Source organism: Haemaphysalis longicornis, unplaced genomic scaffold (genome assembly GCF_048455015.1).
Source record: "Haemaphysalis longicornis isolate Haplotype H1 unplaced genomic scaffold, Haemaphysalis longicornis Haplotype H1 scaffold_2, whole genome shotgun sequence".
Classification (NCBI taxonomy): domain Eukaryota; kingdom Metazoa; phylum Arthropoda; class Arachnida; order Ixodida; family Ixodidae; genus Haemaphysalis; species Haemaphysalis longicornis.
In genome coordinates, this window is record NW_027526295.1 from 117,899,531 (window position 1) to 117,920,449 (window position 20,919).

Genomic DNA, 20,919 nt, shown 5'->3' on the forward strand with positions numbered 1-20,919 from the left:
CCTCTACCCGTTCACATTACTAGACTATACTCCTGCTGAGTCCATGTCCCTATGTACAGTTTATTTGCCTTTCTCTGTTGCTGTATTTCACCCTACGTTACACTGCAGTAATTCTTTCCCTACTGCTTGGACCCCTGTGGGGCCTGCAGTATGTAATAAATAAATAAATATGTCCGGCAATGTTCGCCTGCAACAGCTCCGCCATTCAATTCTAGTGCGTGCGCGCATGCTTCCATGATTTGTTTTTCATTTAAAATATTTCTTGCAACCTATATTTTCATTTCTTGTCTCTCGTCCGCCCGATAGCTTGACTATGTTTTAGTGCCCACGCCCGAGCAAAAAGGTACGAACTGTGCGCTATTTTTCACTTAAGAACACACTTATTTCCCAGTGAGGGAGTGCTTAGAGTCAAGCCACACACCTGAAGCGGATATGTGAGCAGTACGGTTATATATGGAGGAACTAACGATCGCACAATATCCGGAAATGGAAACATCGATTACCGCGTTGTCGAAGGGGAAGCGAAGAGTGGTTAGTTGTTAGAAAGCAAAGGTAATTCGTTTTTTGGCCGCGATATGTTTAGTTATTTGATGGAATTGAAGATTGCGACATAAGTATTGCTTGAAAGACGTCGCGTATACAGGAACTAATATCAGAAAAATCTATAAATCCATAAAATTTACCTGCCCAAAAGATACCAAATGAGCGTTATATACCAAACGAACCCACAGAATTGAGCTGAGAAAACCGTTTAAAGTAAAAAGATTACAAGTCTAGAAAACAAATCTTGGAATTTCAGAAGCTATAACCCTAGACCTTCGCTTTAAACCTTCTGTCATCTTGGTATATAGGATGTTGGCGGCGGGTGCATGACTAATAAAGGAGCAGTTAAAAAGCACGTACAAATTCGCCAGAATGTGCTGGAGTAAGGCTACTATTTATATTTGCGCAATCTTCACCTTGAAAGCATCAACGGGGTCCCGTGGCAGCTTGTGTTCACCGAGTCCTAGAACCGCTGGAAGGAGCAGCAGGAAAAAATGCAGGCACAAAATTGCCATGATGGTACCACTGCCGCTGGGAATTCTGTCTCCTAGGCAGGCTACGGGGGCAAATATACACCGCAGTGAGCTGTCACATTTTCTTTTGCTTGTAAGGATTTTTATTTGTAACTTCTGTCGATCAAAAACTATAACTAGAAATCGCGCGCAATTTTGTTCACCCCAATTTTCGCATATCTGGCTGTCCATACGAGATGTCGCTTTGATATAGTTGTTATTTCAGTCCAATCATCTCTGCTGCGACAGCAATGAAGATAGAAAATAGAGTTTTCAGGTATGACACGATGAGCATTCGTCCAATTGCTGACCTATCAAGGCTCTTAGATAATAAAAAAGCACTCGTCTAATTGCTGACGTTTTTAGGCCCTTATATACTTATTGTATCATTACAGGGGACCCTAATTACAAGCCTCTACTGCGGAAACACGAATGCGCGGCACTTGAGTTCCTAAAGTTTTAGTAGAGGTTTCCCTACCATACTGTTTGTGTGTTAATAACGCTTACACATTCAAACCAGGCGGGAAGCAGTCATCCGGTGTGAGCTATGACCTTAAAACAGATCGGTACGGCATACGCAACTTTTTTGCGGGCACGCTATACGTTATTCATAGTGTAAGCATGTTATCCTTTGTCAGCAGATGCTTAAGAACCTTTGGGAAATCCCTGCTGCTAACCACAATTTATTAGCTTAAAAATCCACGAATCAAAAATAATTTTGTAGGCAATGAGTAACAAAGTCCTGTATGGCTTAAGATTTTCAAACCACAAAGTGGGAAAGCTCAGTCTTTCAGACACAGAGCCATAGCGCACCAGATACGCATTGGGTGGCATAAAGCACTGCGCTGTCTCAGCTTATCAAAGCGGAAATTCCGAGATTACGTAAAATATACGCATGCGCAATTAACAATTGATCTGTTTAAAAGACCCTAATGTAAAAAGGCTACCATTCGAGATCATGGCACGACATACAGAATCGCAAATGTGTTTCTTTTGTTGCACGCATAAGAGCCCCCTTTTTAATTAATCGTCAACCTTATGCAGACCTTTCAAGCTTCATGTGTGTGGATTTCGGTCACTTTTCCACATTCTTCGTTTATTTTAAACAAGTCAAAATAGCTGGCGCATAGCTCACAATCTATGAAAATAAATGCAGCGAAGAGGTACGTCGCGTCACTATGTATAAAAACCCATAATTTTTTTGTTTCCGTGTGCCCCAGTGACATGTGCGTAATTGCAGTATGAGTTCAGGTCATGTCACAACTATCAGCATTACATGAGGGGTCGCTGTCTCATGTGTTTTTTTTAAATTAGTGCTCTTTCGCAGGTGCATGAAGGTACGCGAAAAATGAGAGCTCAAGCTTGTGTCATGTTTTCAGGGCAATATTTTTCGCTCAGGGCATTGCTCCCATGAGAGACTTTTACAAAATTGACGGTTCCAAATAGCCTTCTTTGTGAAATGACGGAAAATACGCTATTGCCAATGCTATAATAGCTGGGCTATCGAGGAATGGCGCCCTTGCACAAAAACTCATGACATGTCGGGCTCAAGACACTGAAGTGGAGCAATCTGCGTTCGTGTTTCTCGGAAAGACGTCTTGTTAATGCCACTTCTATTTCTTCAAGAAAATAAAAAATGGCTTTATATGCAGGTTACTCTAGTGAAGATTGGTGCTGTCGGAACTTAATCGACGCCAAGATTTTATCAGTATCTAATGCATCTACATGGCTGCGCTGATGGCAATACGGATAAACACTATCGGAATCACAAGATATGCATTCATATGACATTCCTTGGGCAGAGAATTTTTCTCACACGGTTTCCGATTTCCTTGGTGCCTACTTTCTTATGCAGTAAGGCCAGCTCCGCTAAAGCGTGTTCAAGTGAATAAAGGTTTTTTGCTCATTACAACATCGCCTTAGAAATAAAAATATCTGAACGGATATTAATTCTTGACAAGTATGTCGACAACAGATACTACGCTAGTATGTGTATATATTTACGTATTAGAACTTCTGCGCAGACAAACACTAGCCTAATGTCTGTTCATCTCCCCGCTACTTTATTTGTGTCCCTTGCTTATTTTAGCACTCGATTATTTTCAACATGCCTAAACAACTAGACCATAATTTCTGGTGCACTGTACAAAAGCGACGGTTTTACAATTGACGCCGCTCCCAGAGAGGCGCGGAGGAAAAAAAAGAACTAGTATCGCCATTACAACGACAGCCGTCGAATATTTTCTTAAAGCAAACCTTTATTTCTTTCACTGATGCCGCTGTACGCCAATTTTGACGTTGGATAGCCAGCTTTGTCTGACGATGATAAGGAATAATCGTGGGTAAAGTCAAAGAAAAAATCAATTACTCCTCTGGTTAACTAGAAGTATGGGAAAACGCGCACATTTGGTCGTTGAGTTTGTCGTTTTACCGTTGAGTTTAATCACGGCGATGGCTGAATGAGAATCTTTCTCGTGATTCATTCGTTGGTTGGCCAATCCAAACGTAAGTGGTGAATACCTGAATACCTCCAGACTAGCACATATTCTCAGAGTGGGATTGACTACCGTTATGCATAGACCGCCTGTTGTTCGTTAAGAGAAGGAGCAGGCTGCCATTAAGCAACGTCAGCGCGAGCGCACCCGTTCTCTTCGGGCGACAAAAAAAAACGCGAAGCTTCAGTGCATCTACTCACTTCGAACCCGCCCAACGAGCCCTACATCGGAACCCAGGAAACTACCAAACTGAACGATCAAACGCTAAACTCGACGACTTAACTTTCACAATTTCCCATCATTGCCATTACACAGAGAGAGAGAGAGAGAGAGAGAGAGAGAGAAATGACCTTTATTAATTAGTCCTGCGAGAAAGGTGCGGGTCAGGCCACGCAGGGCTTCGCCGCACCTCATCTAACTACCTGCGCTAGGTAGCGGGCGGAGCCCGAGGCGTCGTGTCCGGCCGGCCGCGCGGGTTACTCGGATCGCCCGCGCCGTCGCCGTCCGCTCGACCCCCGCGGGGGCTGGGAGGCGAGGGGCGCTGGCTTTCCTTTCGCCGTTGCAGCGCCAGAGCTGCCTCGAGCCGCTGGACGGCCCTGAGCTGGTTGCCGTGCTCCGGGGAGCCGATCAACTCGCGAATGTCCGGCGGGAGGCGGTCGCCTCCGTCGCGCGCGCACTGTTCGTCGCAGCCCCACATGATGTGGGCCAGGCCCGCGGGCACTCGCGCACACACACAGCACTCGGTCCGCCGGCACACGTGGCGCGCCAGCGCCGGCGTGAGCACGGTCTCGGTCTGTAACTGTCGCAGGAGCACCGCCTCCTCCCGGGACAGGCCGGGGTGTGGAGGCGGAAATGTCCCTCTTTCGCGTCTGTACCACAGGAGCACTTCGCCGTAGGCGACGAGGGGCTCCCCTGCGTCTTCGTCGTGGTCGTCGTCTGCTTCCTCCCCGGAGTCTTCCGCGGTTCGGTCGAGGCGGGGGGGGGCGCGGTCCGGCACGTGGCGAGGACTCGGGCCGCGGCGTCCGCCTCTTCGTTGCGGTTGTGGTGGCCGTTGGGCAGCTCCCGGCCCGCGTGGGGCGGGAACCAGCGGATGCTCGTGCTGTTGGCGGCCCCCTCCCGGATCCGAGAGAGGAGCCTCGCGGTGCTCCTGCACACCGTGCCCCTCGCGAAGTTGGAGATCGCCGACTTGGAGTCGCTGAGGACGGTCCGCGTGCCGGGCAGGGCTAAGGCGATCGCCGCCTCTTCGGCCTGCCGGGCGGTCGTGGCCCGCACGCTCCCGGCGTTGAGTAGTTCTCCCGAGGTGGCCTTCAGGACCACCGCCACGAAGGTGTCGGCCCGCTCGCGGTGCTTGGCCGCGTCCACGAACACCGCTCCCTCGTCCTCGTTGTACGTTCTGGCGAGCGCGCGCGCCCGCGCCGACCGGCGTTCGGCGTTTCGCTCTGGGTCCACGTTCCTCGGGAGCGGAGGCACTACGATACGGCGTGCGACGTCGTCTCGCAGCGGGACCAGCTCGTCTTCCGCCGCGGAACCGAGGGGCGGGCGGAGGCCCACCCGTTGCAGGATTTTGCGCCCGGACGTGGTGCTGCCCAGGCGCTCCAGCTGCGATACGCGCTGCGCTTCGCTGATCTCCGCCAGGGTGTTGTGGACCCCCAGGGACAGGAGGGTGGCGTTGCTCGTGCCGTTCAGGAGGCCCAGGGCCGCCCGGTAGGACTTGCGGATGGCAGCGTCGATGCGCTCCCGTTCTTGCGCCTTCCACTGGTGAAAGGCGCCCACGTAGGCCACGTGGCTCACCACGAAGGCCTGCAGCAGTCGGAGGAGGCTGGCCTCGCGCATCCCCCTCGAACGCGTGGAGATCCGCTTCACGAGGCGCGTCGCTATGCCCATCTTCGTGATCATCTTCTCGATCGTGGTGCCGTTGCCGCGGTTCGCGTCCACGTGCATGCCCAGGACTCGAACGCTGGGGACCGTCGGGATGGCCGTGCCGTCTGCCGCTCGTACGACGATGTTGCGCTCCGCCTCCACGGCGGCGCGCTTTCGATACCGGCCCGGCAGGGGCAGGATCAGCAGCTGCGATTTTTGCGGCGAGCACCGCAGACCCGTGCCCGCCAAGCCAGCCTCGATGGTGCGTACCGCCTCCTGCAGCGTCGACTCGATGTGGCCGTCACTGCCGCCCGTGACCCACAGGGTGATGTCGTCGGCGTAGATCGAGTACCGGACGTCCGGGAGCTCGTCCAGGCGCCGGGCCACGCCGATCGTCACCAGGTTGAACAGGAGCGGCGAGATGACCGAGCCCTGCGGGATGCCGGTGCTTGCGAGCTCGCGCTCCTCCAGTTGCGTGACCCCGACCTCCAGCCGCGCCGTGCGCCGGGACAGGAAGGCTCGGATGTAGTCGTAGGATCTGCGCCCCAGGCCGAGGCGCGACACCTGGGCCAGGATCGCAGAGTGCCGCACCTTATCGAAGGCGCTCTGCAAGTCCAGGCTCAGGATCGCTCGGTTGTCCGCCGTGGGCCCCTCCGGGAGCGCCAGCACCTCGTGTTGCAGCAGCAGCATGGCGTCCTGCGTGCCGAGCCTCGCGCGGAAGCCCAGCATCGCGTCGGGATACAGCTCGTTGTCCTCCAGGAACCGCTGCCACCGGGTGTTCAAGACGTGCTCCAGCACCTTGCCCACGCAAGACGTGAGCGAGATGGGGCGCAGGTTCTCGATGCCCGGCGGCTTGTTCGGTTTGGGAAGCAGGATGGTCTTGGCCTTCTTCCACTGCTTGGGAAGGCTGCCCGATCTCCAGCACTCGTTGAAGTACTTGGTCAGCGTCACCACCGCCGCGTCGTTCAGGTTGCGCAGCGCCTTGTTGGTCGCGCGATCCGGGCCCGCGGCCGAGCGGCAGTTCAGGGAGCGGGTCGCCTGGCGGACCTCCCACTCCTCGATGTCCCGGTCGAGGGCGGCGTTCGGCGGCCCGGCGTAGTCGGCGTGCGTTTCGTGAGGGGTGGCCGGGAGGTACTGCTCGTTCAGTCACTTGTGCACCTCCTCTTCCCCCAGCTTCTTGGTCGCGGTCTACAGGATCTGCGCCATGCGGTGACGCTGATACTCCTTGTTCTTGCTCTCGTCCATCAGGTGCCGCAGCAGCTTCCAGGTGCCGCCCCGGTGGAGCTGCCCGTCTGCCTCGCCGCAAAGCTCGTACCACTGCTGCGCGCACAGCTGGCGGCTGTATTTCTCGATCTCCCGGCCGAGCACCGCCACGCGCATGCGCAGCGCGCGGTTGTGACGTTGGCGCTTCCACCGCAGCTGCAGCGACCGCCGCGCCTCGAGCAGGTGCGCGAGGCGGGGATCCATGCGCGGCGTGTCCTCCGTCGTCTCGATCGTCGCCGTCGCCCCCTCGGCTGCGGCCACGAGACCCTCCGTCCACTCCTCTATGTTCTCGATCTCGCCCAGCTCCGCTTCCCGGAACCGGTGCCAGTCGGTCAGGTGGTGCTGGACACGGCCGGCGCCGCCGCCGTCCCCGTCGTCGCCGGAGCAGAGCGGCACCGTCACCTCGACGATGTAGTGGTCGCTTCCCAGGTTATGGCCCGTGTTCCGCCACCGCGCCGTCCTACCACCCGCAGGAGCGCGAAGGAAAGGTCCGGGTTGGTGTCCCGGGCCGTCGACGTGCCGATGCGAGTCGGTTGCGACGGGTCCGTGAGCAGCACGTAACCGGCCTCGGCGGCGTCTTCCAGCAAGTTCCTGCCCTTGGCCCACGTCGCCGTGTACCCGAGCTCCCGGTGCTGGGCGTTGAAGTCGCCGCACACGGCGACCGCCGCGTCCCTCTGCCCGGAGACCGCGTTGCGAGCCTTGTGCAGCAGCGCCCGGAACTTTTGCTGGCGGTGCTGCGGGTTGCTGTATACGTTCACGACGAGGACGGCGGTGCCCGTCGCCCGCTTCTTCCGTCTGCCCGTGACTATTGCCAGTTCGGTCGCACAGTGCTCGATGGAACTGCCGCGGCCGCCCAGGAAATTCTCGTGTTTGACGAAGGCGATGCCCTTGCGGACGAACGTGCACACTCCTTGCGCCGCGCCCTTCCCGCAGGCGCGGGCACTCGGCGGGCTGGCGTGCGCTCTGTAACCCGGCAGGGACGTCGCGTTCGCGTCTTCGGCGTGCGTTTCCTGCACCATGATCACGTCGGGGAGGTCCGGCGCAGTCAGGGAGCGCAGGTGCTGTTGCAGGACTGCCTTCCGGCACCGGAAGCCGTTGGCGTTCCAGTGCCAGATCTTCAGGGTCGTGCGGTCGCGGCTCGTCATGGCGAATGTTGCTGAGGGGCTCCGTTGTCGAAGTGTTCTTGAATGGCGTTCATCTCGAGCGTCTTCATGTTTTCGGGACTGAATTGTTGCTGCAGCTGCTGCTGTAGCTGGGTCATCTGGCCGACGGCCTGGTTGACTTGCTGCATCAGTTGGTTGAGGGCTCGGTCGATCCTGTTGGTGAGCTGCTTCTCCATGTTCTCCAGATCCTTGCCCCAGCGGTTCATCTGGTTCTCCAGCCAACGGCAGCGGTTACTCAGACCCGCGTAGCCCGGTGTCTTCACGGCGCCTGTCGCCTTCGCCGACGCCGACGAGACGACTGACTCCGCGTCGTCCTCGTCCGCATCGATCTCCTCTTCGGATTCTTCGCGCTCTTCGCACTCCTGCACCCGTCTCTTGGGAGGGGTCGGGGAGGTCTGGCTTGCCGCCGGAGACGGCTGCTGCGGTTCCTGTCGCTGCCCGGGGGTGGGTTCCCGTGCCGCCTGTTGTCGCTGGGATTCCGGCCGCGGAGCCTGCCCCTGCGCGGGGCGCGCCGCCGTGGTCGAAGTAGGCTTCGGGGCCTCGGAGGCGGGAGCGGCCGTCGCCTTCTCCCACCCCTTCTTCGGCAGTCCCCATAGCTCGTCTAGCTGCTTGGAGAGCCGCTCAATCGTGATGCGCTGTTCGTGGATCGTCGCACGCATTTCCTTCACCATCTCGCGTAGCTCCGCGTTCTCCGATCCGTTAGGCTTCGCGGCAGGCCGCCTCGTGCTGTTGTGGCGCGAACCGGAGCGGCTCGCGCGCCTTCCCCTGGACGGCGATCTCTCGCGCCGCGCGGACTTGGACCGCCGCCGCGACGACGCAGCTGCGCCGCCGACGGCGACCGTCGCCCATGTGGGGCCACGTGACAGGTCTCTGCGCCTATCTCCGCGCGCCACGCCGGACGCGCTCCTGTCGCGGCTCTTCTCCCGGCTGCCGCCGCGCGCCGCGCGCTGGTCGAGCTCCGGGAAATCGTCTCTTCTAGAGATCCTGACCTTCAGCGCCGGCGGCGGCGGTGCCGACTTCGCTTGCTCCTCGTCGAGCTTGCGTTGCCACTGTCGCTTCTTGACGTGAAATGTGGCCTTGAACTTATTCTTGCAGCTCTTGGTGCCCGTGGCGTGCGGGCTGCCGCAGAGCTTTCAGTTGGGCTGGCAGCGTTGCGCGTGGTCTGGCCCCGGGTTCCGCTGCCCGCAGGCGAAACAGACCCGGGCGGTGGGAGTGGGACACACGTCCTTTCGGTGGCCGACTTGGCCGCACGTCTTGCACACCTCCCTGTGTTGCCGGTAAAGGTAGCACCTCGTAATCATTCCGCCGTACCTGACGTAGGACGGTACCTTCCCGCCGTCAAAGAGAATGACGACGGCCGTGGACTTGCCGAGGCGGTGGGCGTCCATCGCCGTGGGGTTGTGTCTGTTGACCACGAAGCGGTGGATGTCTTCCGCCGTGTCTTCGAGCCCGACGCCGCGGATGACGCCCCGGGACGAGTCCTCTGGCGCCGCCCGGTACGCGTAGGTCTCGTATGTCGCGCCTCCGATCGCGATTTCCTGGATCAGCTCGTACTGCAAGGTGCGCTCCTCGCTGGGCGTGCTAATCACCAAAATGTTCTGGGCCGCGTTGGGCGACACGGAGTCCTCCTCCATGGCCGCCGCATTCACGCCTGCCGCCGCGAAAACGGCTCTCCGCAGGTCGGTCAGTAGTACCTTGCCTACCACGAGGCCGCCACGTGGTCGAACGACCACCCTGTTCTCGTCGCGGGAAGCGAAATTGGGCATCCTGGCCGTCTTCGTCATGACCGCGTTGACTTTGTTAGCGAACTGCGCCCGCGTGGGCTGCCGGGGCGTGCGGGGTTGTGAAGCGGAGTCGGGGCTCGGCTTGCCGGTGGGCGAAGGGGCCTGCTGCGGATGGGTCCCTTGCTTGCCCGCTTGGTTCTTGCGGTGGCGCAGGGGGACAACTTGAATCCACCCGGCGCGGTCCCTGTTGCCCGGGGCGGCGTCTTCGTCGGCGCGCGGACACGCGTCGGCGTCGTCGTCGGTGCCGGGTACCGTAATGGCCGTCCTCCCCGAGCTGCGATCCAGGCTGGGCCGTCGTCGGCGAGGAGAGTCGGCAGGTGTCGTATCCATTTCCGTGGAATCTTCGTAGGCGTCTTCTGCGACGTGGTGGCCCGCGGCCCCTGTCGGGGCGGGGCACGAGGCGTCGCTCGTGGCGGCGGCTGTCGACGTGGCCGGCGCCATGCTCGGAGTCGTCGTATCCCTCGTTAGACTTAGCCCGGCGGCCTCGCCTCACTCGAGAAAAACACTCGTAAATCGGCCAGAGATTGGCAAAAATGCCCAAATCTGGTATCGACGTGCTCCGGACGTTAAAAGGAACGCGCACGTACAGATTTGGGACAGCTGAGGCGGGATGGTCCTCCGAAAAGTAGTAAATCGACGGAGCCGATGTGAGGTGCGTTCGCTCACCTCGGCGACCGCAGTGCCTCCCCATTACACAGAGAGGTATTAATTTTTTTAGTTGTATCCCCATACCAGTGATGCCTGCGTACTGGAAGTCACTATTTCTTAACTTGTCTCAGACACTTCCGTCTGTCCAATTTATTTAGGTCTGTGCAAGGCATGGACAAATGTTCAAAACACTGATGAACTCAAATTTATCTGAATATTTTAACGCCTTTTAAGTAACTAAACAGCTCGTTTTCGTGAGTGAAAAAGACACGTAGGAAACCCAACTGTTGGCCAACGCCTATGGCTGCCGACACTACCTGCCGACATTGCCTGCTGACTGGGAACTGCCAAAGCCGCAGGGCGCATTGGGCTTGTCGCGCACAAAACTGACCAAATGCTACTAGGGACACTGCAAGTTAGAGATTCTATTTGTCGATAAATACCCAATTTTTTACTAAACCATTATTATCAAAGTTATAAAATACAGGGTCGGTACAACTTCCATCAACAACAAAACGATGGCGTAGAGTGATTTTTAGCGGGGGCCTGCGCCATCTAGGCATGTTTCGCGTTCGCATATGATCTTAGAAACGCGTTCTCGAGCTTCTCAATGCATCGAAACAACTGCATCTAATCAATTGCGCCGCATCTTTGTTGTTTCTGTAGTTGTAGGCACTTGTCCAGGCTCCTCTACATCATGGTGAGCTGCATCATCCACAGCTCTTTTAACGATGTAGGTGTCGGACAGTACTCTAGTAACAGGAATATCGGCCTCGTACAGCGTGTATTGGCTGCTTACGCCAGCGTTAGGAGTGTAGTGGGAAGTAAGTGCTAGAACGGAGATCTTATCCGGTGCCTGTAGATATCCGCTAACCCCTGAAACGGAGTGTCGAGATGAAGAGGGGCGAATGCATGACGCCCATGGGAGGTAAATTCACGACGAAAAAAACAGTTGGACTTATTCGATATTTTTAGTTCGAGTCAAGCCGAAAAGGCTTAACAGGTAATGTCAACGCCTAGCCAAACTGCTTGTTCTAACGGCTTCAAGATTTATCAATACGTTGTGATTAGGGTGTAGGAGCTCCATATTTCTGTGATTTTTAAAAATTACACCACGGAGCCAGCGAATGGCTGACCCCTGAAACAGCGTTTCAAGATAAAGGGGGGCGAATGCATGAAGCCTATGGGAGGTAAATACACGGCGAAAAAAATTCTGCAGAAATTCAGAAAATTATTTGCTAATGCGTACTAGCATACTTAGGCCGCCTGGTTTGAGTGCGGGCTTTTTCCAGCCACATTTTTTGTGTTTTTCTAAATCCCGTCCGACAAATTATCTGCAACTACGCTATTCTAACGATAACAGGGGAAACTTTCACGAAATCTTCAATATTGTAGAACTGCCATGCGTATACGTTGTGCCATTTTCGGTACTTTTTTGATAGTTTCCTTATTTTATTTTCTCAAAATTTACCCTTGCCAATTCTCTCAATTTACTTCACAAAAAACAGGCCCAACACAACAGGCCCAAACACTTCCATTGCTTAAGTTAATCTCTCAATTTACGTTACTTTAACGATTACATTTGGCACTTTCGTCAAATCTGCGTTATTGTGGAAACTCAGGGCGTTACACGGTTCGCCATTTCCCGTGATTTTTTATATTTTTCTTATTTTTTAGTTTTTCAAATTTAGTTCGACCAATTATCTTCATTTACGCCATTATAATGATTTAAGGTGAAACTTTCACGATATCTGCACTATTGTGGAAATGCCATGCGGTATACCTTTCGACATTTTTCGTATTTTTTTTATATTTTTGTGTTTTTAATTTTCAAAATTTCGTTCGGCCAATTATTTCTATTTACATTATTCTAGCCATTATATTTGGAACTTTCGCGAAATCTGCATTTTTGTTGAAATGCAGGGCGTTACACGCTTTCGTCGGAAGGGGGTGGGGGGGGGGGGACGAGGTATTAGGCAAAGAATGCTAAAAATTAAAAATTTCGACTTAACCGATATTTCGAGATATCTGAGCTCGACTCGAGTCGACAATGCCTAACAGTTAATATCAACGCCTAGCCAAAGTGTTGGTTCTAGCGGCTTCGAAATTATTGAGTACGTTGTGATTATGGTGTAGGAGCTGAATATTGCTAAAATTTTAAAAATTACACCACAGAGCTAGTGAATAGAGGCAAAATTGTTTTTCACGCAGTGATGTTTTTATTGTAGGCCAACTCAGATATTAAACTGGTTTTTGTTGATATAGGTAACTTAGACAGGTATCTAGACACTGTTTTAGAAGTTTTTTGTATAACACCCACCTAATAGGAACAATTATGATTTTGACAAAATAAGTGTTTTAACGAATTGTTCAATAACTACACAACCCGTTGGTATATCCGATTCATTTTTGCTTGCTAATACTCCCCATATAGTTGTCCAGAAACCAATTCCGGCATCGTGTCATAACACGCCTATATAGACGCGAGCTGGATGGTTTAACTTACCCCTATCTGGACATGGAATTCAGTTCAATTTTCCCCCGATCACATGGCTGGAAGTTTCCCGCGATCACAGTTTGTTGGAAATTCCCGCAATCTCGCCCTTCCACATACTAGCCCATGTTATTTATCATAAAACTGTGACCCATGAATACCCTTCATACCTGAAATCGAGGCTTCGACGGACGCCCGTGTGGTCGGGAATGACACTTAAGTACATAATAAGGAATACGCCGATCACCAGAGAAAATAAAAAAATGACGTTTCGGCACCCCGAACGGGAGCCTTCTTCACACAACTGCCATAAAGGCTCCCGTTCGGGGTGCCGAAACGTCATTTTTTTATTTTTTCTGGTGGTCGGCGTATTCTTAACTATGTACTTCACCCTTCATACCTGCTCAGATACCACTTCAGATGGGTAAGTAGTCGTTCGAGCACACATTCCTGGTACAATTTTTTCAGGAGATGTCCAATAAAACACGAATTCCACCCTTTCTTCATTACCAAACGTCTCCGGTAGGATCCCGTGTATTGACAGCACGCGGGAGTTCTTAATTGTGCTGACCTGCATGGTGGACTACCTAATTATGAGAAGGAATACCTGCACACGTGTGAAATTAATAAATTATTTGAATACCTTAAAGGACCGAGTGGACATTAAATGGGGGAAAGGGGGATTGTGTGGGGTTATTCTCGAAAGTACAGTCCCATTTCCCGGTTGAACATCGCAATGGAGGCAGGGATGCTGAACATGACTATGACATCAAGAAACTGAAAGTACAATTCAAAAACAACTCCAAACAGCAATAGATCGACAATAAAGGGAAAAAAGGAACACGCAAAGAGGCTTAAAAACAAAAACAAAACGAATGACCAGTACACTCAACTGGATCACAAGAAAATTGCAGAAAAAATAAAGACGTATATGACATCAAACACCTTCAAGAAAGGCTTAGAGTGCATGTTGTAAGGATAATGTTCGGACAGTACTGCGATGTAAGCAGGCAACAAGTTCTATTATGTGGTTGGAAGAACTAAAGGCGAGTTTTTAAATCTTTCTGTTTTAGCAAAAACTGGTCTAAATTTGAACGCGTGGTCTACCTTGGAGGAAACAAGAGGTGAGGAAGGGATGTGAAGCTTGGAAAACGGCGTGCTACTGCAGTACAACGAATGAAAAAAGATAGCCGAGCCAACTTGCGGCGCATGGAGAGTGAGGGCAGAATTAGTAAATCTTTTAAAGAAGATATGCTTTTGTAGGGCGAGTACGAGGACGAGATGAAATGGGTTGCCTTGTTCTGGGCGGATTCCAGGAGGTTAGTTAGGTTTGTGCCACGAGGATGCCGTATGATAGAAGCGTATTCTAGTGAGGGATGGATAAGGCAATTATATGCATCGAACCTGGTTTCCTTGGTGGCTAAATGTGGAAGAGAAGGCCGAGTTTTTTAAGGACCTTTAGTAGTTCTATGGTCTAAGGGGTTCGTTCACCTTAAAGTTACCGTTAAAACACACCTAAACGTGTAAACGATTGAACTGAGTCTATTGGAGCACCATTTACTTCGTATTCAGCAGGGATGGTATTGGGAATAGAACTAAAGAGTATGTGCCTTTTTTTCTACATTAATTTCCATTTGCCAACGGCTTCACCATTCCTGCAGCTTAATGAGGTGAGATTGCAAGATAAGTGTGTCGGCGGTATTATATATCACTCTATATACTACACAGTCGGCCGCAAACCGGCGAATTTGAGATGTAAGGCTGCATGATATGTCATCAATATAAATTAGGAATAAAAACTACCCTAACACTGACCCCTGAGGGACCCCAGATGAAACACGTGTTTGGTTAGAAATCTAAATATTTAATCTGGCTGCCTGGAAATGATTTCTTAAATATTTTTCTATTCATCGTGTCGTGGTTTGGTCAAGTTGGAGCTGGCGAACGTTTTGTAACAGACGTCTATTTGGCAGACGATCGAAAGCTTTTTGAGAAGTCAATTAAAGCTGCATCAACAGGACGGGAAATGTTGAGAGAGGAATGGAGGTCGGTTCCCAATTCGAAGAATTTTGTTTGGAATGATAGATCATTTCTAAAGCCATGTTGGTTGTTTAGGAGCAGGTTGTTCAGGCTAAGGTGGGTCATTATGTGAATGAATATTATGTGTCCCACTAATTTACAACACAGTAATGTTGGTGAAATTGGCCTGTAGTGTTTGGGAACTGCATTGAGATCTGGTTTAAAAATTGGGGTCGCATGAGGTGATTTCCAGTCATCTGGTGTGAATCAAGGGATTGTTGCAAAGTCAAAGGAAAATATGCCGGAAAGTCACTCGGTAGTTTTAAAATTTTTGAGCTAATTCCTTCAGGTCCGGAGCTAGTCTTTAGCGCCACTCGATATATTGCGCAGGCTACGCCGTGCGTAGTGACTACAATAGCGAAAAGGGGTGTGGAATGTTAAGGAACGGCAAATCGAAAGAGCTATCTAGTGGTCGCTGAACAGTGAAAACTTGAGAGAAGTGATTGTTCAGTTTTTCAGCTCATTCCGCAACGGGCAAGGTCTAGCCATCATCACCTGTGAGGGGTTGGGGCGAGTTATTGTTTAGTTGATCACGGAACAAACACCGGTTATGCTGCACTGAACGATTGGCAAAGTTAAGTTCGAAGGCTTCGGAGAAGCTCTGCAACAGACAGCTTAGTTTATCGATGTGCGTTCGGCTGCAGTTAAAGATATGTTTCTTAACATTTGATTTCTCCGCACGTGGTAGCGGCAATGGGCAATGAACGGTGCTATGGTCACTGATTTCGTCCATTTTGCTTATTTTAGCCCGCTCTGAGTGATTTGTTGGTACACAATCTAGTATGTGGCCACCGCGTCTCTGTTCATGTACAAGTTGTTTGAGATTATGATAATGAAGTAAGCGTAGAAAGCTTAGTTGTTCACGCCGATTAAGTTGAGCACGAACAGTTAGGGAGGCTCAGGGAATATCAGGATAATCAAAACACCCTGCTAGAACTAATAGACAACTCGGGAACTCGAGTAAAATGGTGTCGGCCGAAGCATTAGGAATATCTATGAAATCCTGCCGGCTATCATGTGGTCGGTAGCAGGCACCGAGGACGTAGTCGGCATGTTCGAAATAGGCAGAAACCCAAACAATTTCAAAAGGGGAGGAAATGGAAATAAGCGATGGGTGATAACTGGAGTTCACACCGATTCTAAGTCGTACCCCTCGGCACCCCACTCTGTCTTTGCAAAAGAGTGTAAATGATGAGGGATGTGCTAACTTCGTGTTTGGAACATCTTCAGGTAGCCACGTTTCAGTGCCTACAAATACATCTGCCGAACCCGGAAACAAAAGAGCGTTTAGGGCATCAATTTTGGTATACATGCTTCCAAAAATTACAACAAGCAAGGATACTGCTTTGCTTGACTTAGTTTTGTGAAGTGGGCCTTCATAAGGTCATTGTGCAGAGGACGCTTTCGTTGAGGCAACCTTGACAGCGCAGTCGTTAATCATAGGTACAAGTGGAGTTGTGCATGTGCAGTTTGTTAAAGCGCACCGTGTATTTCTCGGTGCCTTTTTGGTTACTTTTCGGTTACACGAATTACTTCGACTGGCTTCTTTTCTGCTGTACCGTGTTTGTTCCAATTTCTTCTCTTTCATTTCTTAGTGCACAACGTCAGCAAGCATACTGGCACATAACACAGCCTCACTTGAATCGGAGTTCTGGGAGGCTGGTGTGCACCTGACCTATTCCTGTTCCATCACGTTCAGGTGTCACGCGGCACGAAATATTCTGCAAATTTCCCGCCGCGGTGGCTCAGTGGCTAAGGCGTTGTGCTGCTGAACACGAGGTCGCGGGTTCGATTCCCGGCAGCGCCGGCCGCTTTTCTGATGGAGGCGAAAAGCAAAAACGCCCGTGTGTACGATATGTCGGCGCACGTTGAAGATCCCCAGGTGGTCAAAATTAATCCGGAGCCCTTCACTACGGCGCGCCTCATCGCGTCCGTTGCGTCGGCGCGTTAAAACCGTACAATCAGTCAATCATTCAATCAATCGATCAACAATTCTGCAAATTCTACTTCTCAAATTCACTGAGTGATGAATTGTGCCAACCGGGCCCATTATCTCCTGAAAGGTCCAAATGCGGCCGTTATCTCGCGAAACGTACCTGCAGAACCCGCCTTCCAAGCCCGAGTCGGTTTCCGGACTCGCGCTTCGAGCAGTCCGGAAATATAAACTAAAATGTAAACATTTTAGTTTACTTTTTAACCTTGAGGTGTAAGTGTCGCGCACGGCTAGATGTCACTGATTTCGCGAGTAAGCAACACTGGGGTACACGCTCAACAAGGATGATTGACTAAAGCTACCCAAGAATATAACGAAATAATTTCTGCGAAAGATGACAACATTATTATATAAAACTAACGAAAAAAATACCTGAAATTCTGAGGAAAACTTTTTGGTACCCTTAACAGCGTTCGCATTTTTCTTTGCAGCCACCTCCGAGTGATGCCTCGTAATGCATCCATAGGTTATCTCAGCAGTGAAACTGTTGGAGTAACTGAAGCATTAAGGAACGGTTTTGTATGCGTTTCAAAGAACACGCCGCTCGTTCAAGTCCGAGCGCAACCAAAACAACATGTTTTCAGGTGTTCTGTAAGAAAGGACACTCTTGTGTTGGGAATACGCAACGATGATCGACGGCGAGGAAGACGAAACACAATCATCGTCTTCGGATAGCGCGCGCTGGTGCCTGATTCTAACTGCTCGAGCGCATTTAAGCCAGACTTCCCCCCCGCTCTTGGTTTTCAGTGTCACTAAGCTACAAGGCCACTACCCATCACCCGGGGCACATATTTGCTGTACGCTACAATATTGAAGGCACACGAAACCACTCCGGCATTTATTGATGTATATTTGGCTGGGCAATCCCCACCGTGAGAGCGATGTATAACTATTCAGTGCTATTTTATAGCGAACATGTAGTGCTCTCACTGATGCCGTCATACACCGATACCCCTGCAGGAAAGCCAACTCTGTCGTACGATGGTGATGATTCTGACGTATGATCGTGGGTGAAGTGAATATGCTACGCCTCTGTGTAACGACAACGGCGGGAAGCCACGGAGCTTTAGTCGTTCAGTTTGTCGCTTGATCTCTGAGTTTAGTCACGACGATTGTTGAACGCAAAGCTTGCTCGTGATAAAATCTTTGGTTGGGTTGGCCAAACCGAACCCAAGTGAGCGTACCTTGAGAATAGCACATACTCGTAGTTTGAGATTGACTACCATAATAGGTAGAATGCGCGGGGATTGTTCGGAGGAGAAGCAGGCTGCCTTTAAGCGACGTCAACGTGAGCGGGCACGCGAGCGCGCCCGGGCTGTTCGAGAAGATCCGTAGTTTCGTCTCGCCGAAACGATATATGCGAATTGAATTGGATTAGGAAAACTTCATTGGGGCCTGCGAATAAAGTCCTATTGCTACGTCTTCATCACTTAGCGGGAACCGTCACCGCAGATGTAGCCAACCCGGCTAGGGGTTCCCCGTCACCGGGCCGCCGGGGTCGCCCTGCCTGGCCAGTGCCACGATGACTCGCCGAACAGCCTGGAGTTGAGGACTTTGTTCTTCAGTCCGCACCGCCTCCTCTAAGGCAGGCGGCATCCTCCTTGTGTTTGATTCGTCCAGGTATGCGAGGCAATTCCAGACGATGTGTTCGAGTCTTGTAAGCGACGTCGAGAAAATCCTGAGGTTCGCAAGAGGGATAATAAGCTTCGGCCACTCCGCTATTAGAGACCCTAACGGTGAACCATGAGATGGTGCGACGCCCAGCACCAGCTCGAATACAGCAGTGTCATCGCCGTCGTCATCAACAAAGAGGGACCCGAAGGAGACCTTTGCAGGAGCCACAAGGCGGTTCACACGCGAGTTTCTCGAACAAGACTTTCTCGAACAACACCGTGCCAAGTGTGGGATAGACTGTGGTATGACAACAAAGTGTCGCCGCTGCCAAGCATATGTTCGAACGATCAGCGCACCAAGGCGTTAGACGTGATTTGCGAGCCCCAACCTCCGTGCGGAGATGCCGTTGCGGTTAGAATGTGCGTCCCTTCCAAGGACCCGCGTAGAATCCGCAGAACCAGCGCCAAATTCGAGCCAAGCAAACGATCAAATTCAGCGATAAAATGAAAACGTCAACGACTAAAGCTTACTGTTTTTCCATTGTCGTCCTAAGTAGTTGATTTTTTTCTTCCTGTGGCTTTCAGATAAAATTTTACGTACCTTTAAATGCAGTCTTGCAAGAAATTGTGCCTGTACTATCTCTCCTAAACGGCTACTCTGTTGCATTCAGAGCTTGCGGGTATTGTGGTGCTTTATTTATTTTATTTATTCATACTGTAGGCCCATTGAAAGGTTCATACAGGAGTGTTACAGCGCAAAAATGGTTACACTTTTAACACAGCTCGGCAAAGGTGTTTAGCATAGGAGGGTTAATGATGGAAAAGAAACTTTGTATTTCTCAGGTTAACACAGTTCTATTGATGATCAAAATTATAAAATGTTGTAACTTTTGCAGCAATAATGTTTTCAGAACTTCACTAGGTAATTTATTCTATGCTTCTATGGTTAGTAGAAAATAGGAACATTTGAAAGCGTTACTGTCAGGAACGAAAAGCCTGGTATAACAGCTATAGCTCGTTCTTTGTGAATGAGGTGGCCGGAGGCAGGTATCTTTGTCTGTTTACGCTGCGGTGATAAAGAATATAGAGGAAATTTAAGAATGACATGTCAGTGAGGGAGAGAGAAACATCTTTATTAGGCAAGTTAGGTGAGCCAGCCTAGTCACCCGACTTGCTACACCAAATGGGGGTGAAGGTGCGATGAAAATATATGAAAACAGCTCTCACTTACGCATGAATGCCCAAACTCAAAGACACACACGAAAAGCACACACACACAATCGGGCGGTATAGTCATCTTTCCGAGATTTCATAGCTCATTGTCAAGTCCAATGCTCTGGAGGAACTTCAAGAGCGCCTTTGTTGCCCTGCCTGTTGCAAGCCAGGGCCCGAGGACATGATTCGAAGAGGTCTGGGCGGACACGCCCAGCGAAAGCTTAACCGTGGTACGCTCAACTTAGTAGCGAGGTCATGCACAGAAAATGTTTCAGTTCCTCGCGAACTGTACAGGGCGCGCACAGTGGTAAGGACGCCTGGCGAATATTAAAAAGAAAATGCTTGGGGTAACCCAGATTGAGCCTGATGCGATGCAGGTCAGCTTTATCTCGCTTGACAGACCGCTTGGCATCCGAAGTCGGCACTCTGGGTCTATTGTGTGCAACGGCACGTAGATCTTTTTTGGGTCTGTCCACAGCAATCGCTGGGAGCTCTTGGCAACCGATGACACCAGAGTCGCTCGGTCTCGCAATGTGAAAAGCACTGCAGCAATATTTGTGTTGAATTGTGCGGATGAAGCAGCTTTATTGGCTTCGTCCTTGCCAGCCACACTGTACTAAGATGGCAGCCACTGCAGGGAAACAGAAGGGAGTTATTTATTGCGTGCGTGTGCAGGTCATTCATTACTTGACAAGCTGGTCTTCTGGCACCACCATCAGGTTCTGAAGAGATGCTCGAGAGCCGGTGAAGATTGCCCATGCCTGAACTGGAACAGTTAAAATCTGTTGCCATGCAGCACGCAGGGTCATCGGTGACCGTCGACGAAGTTTTGCGACCTAGCTTTGCAGTAATGTTTGTGCGGTCTGACGGGACCCATATTCCTATGGCAGATGATGTATCAATAACATTTCCTACTATGAAAATGGGAGTGTAAGTTTGGTAGGTTGTACAAATGTGCCCCAATGTAAAGAATTTCACAGCAAACAGAGGCAACCTAGCTTTGCTCTGGATGCCGGAAACGGTTAGTGTAATTTTCCAGTGGGCAAATGTCTATGGTAGCATGGTATGCTCTGGTGGGCAATGTACACTGGTGGTAATATAGTAGGTAACTCGGCTTCCGAGTCACGAGCCAGAGGGTGGTTGAGAGTCCTGGTCACAAACCGCAAGCGTGCACGAAGGAGTTTTGGCTTGCAGAGAATGCCTTGGGAAAGGCGCCTACTCTACTTGAGAGTCCCAAGTGTGAGGTATTCCTAGGCA

At 51.3% G+C, this 20,919-nt stretch overlaps 1 protein-coding gene across 2 annotated transcripts in view; it reads right to left on the reverse strand.

Annotated features, from left to right (window-relative positions):
* Positions 1 to 20,919, reverse strand: part of LOC144167332 (uncharacterized) — a 51,043-nt gene that overhangs the window by 18,981 nt on the left and 11,143 nt on the right. Inside the window, exon 1 of one of the 2 annotated variants that reach the window (XM_077696626.1) lies at positions 960 to 1,078. The exons of the other annotated variant lie outside the window; for it this stretch is intronic. Within the exon in view, the coding sequence (XP_077552752.1) occupies positions 960 to 1,058 (99 nt within the window). The 5' untranslated portion in view covers positions 1,059 to 1,078. Of the gene's footprint in view, positions 1 to 959; positions 1,079 to 20,919 lie in introns of those variants that run through there. 2 annotated transcript variants of the gene reach the window in all.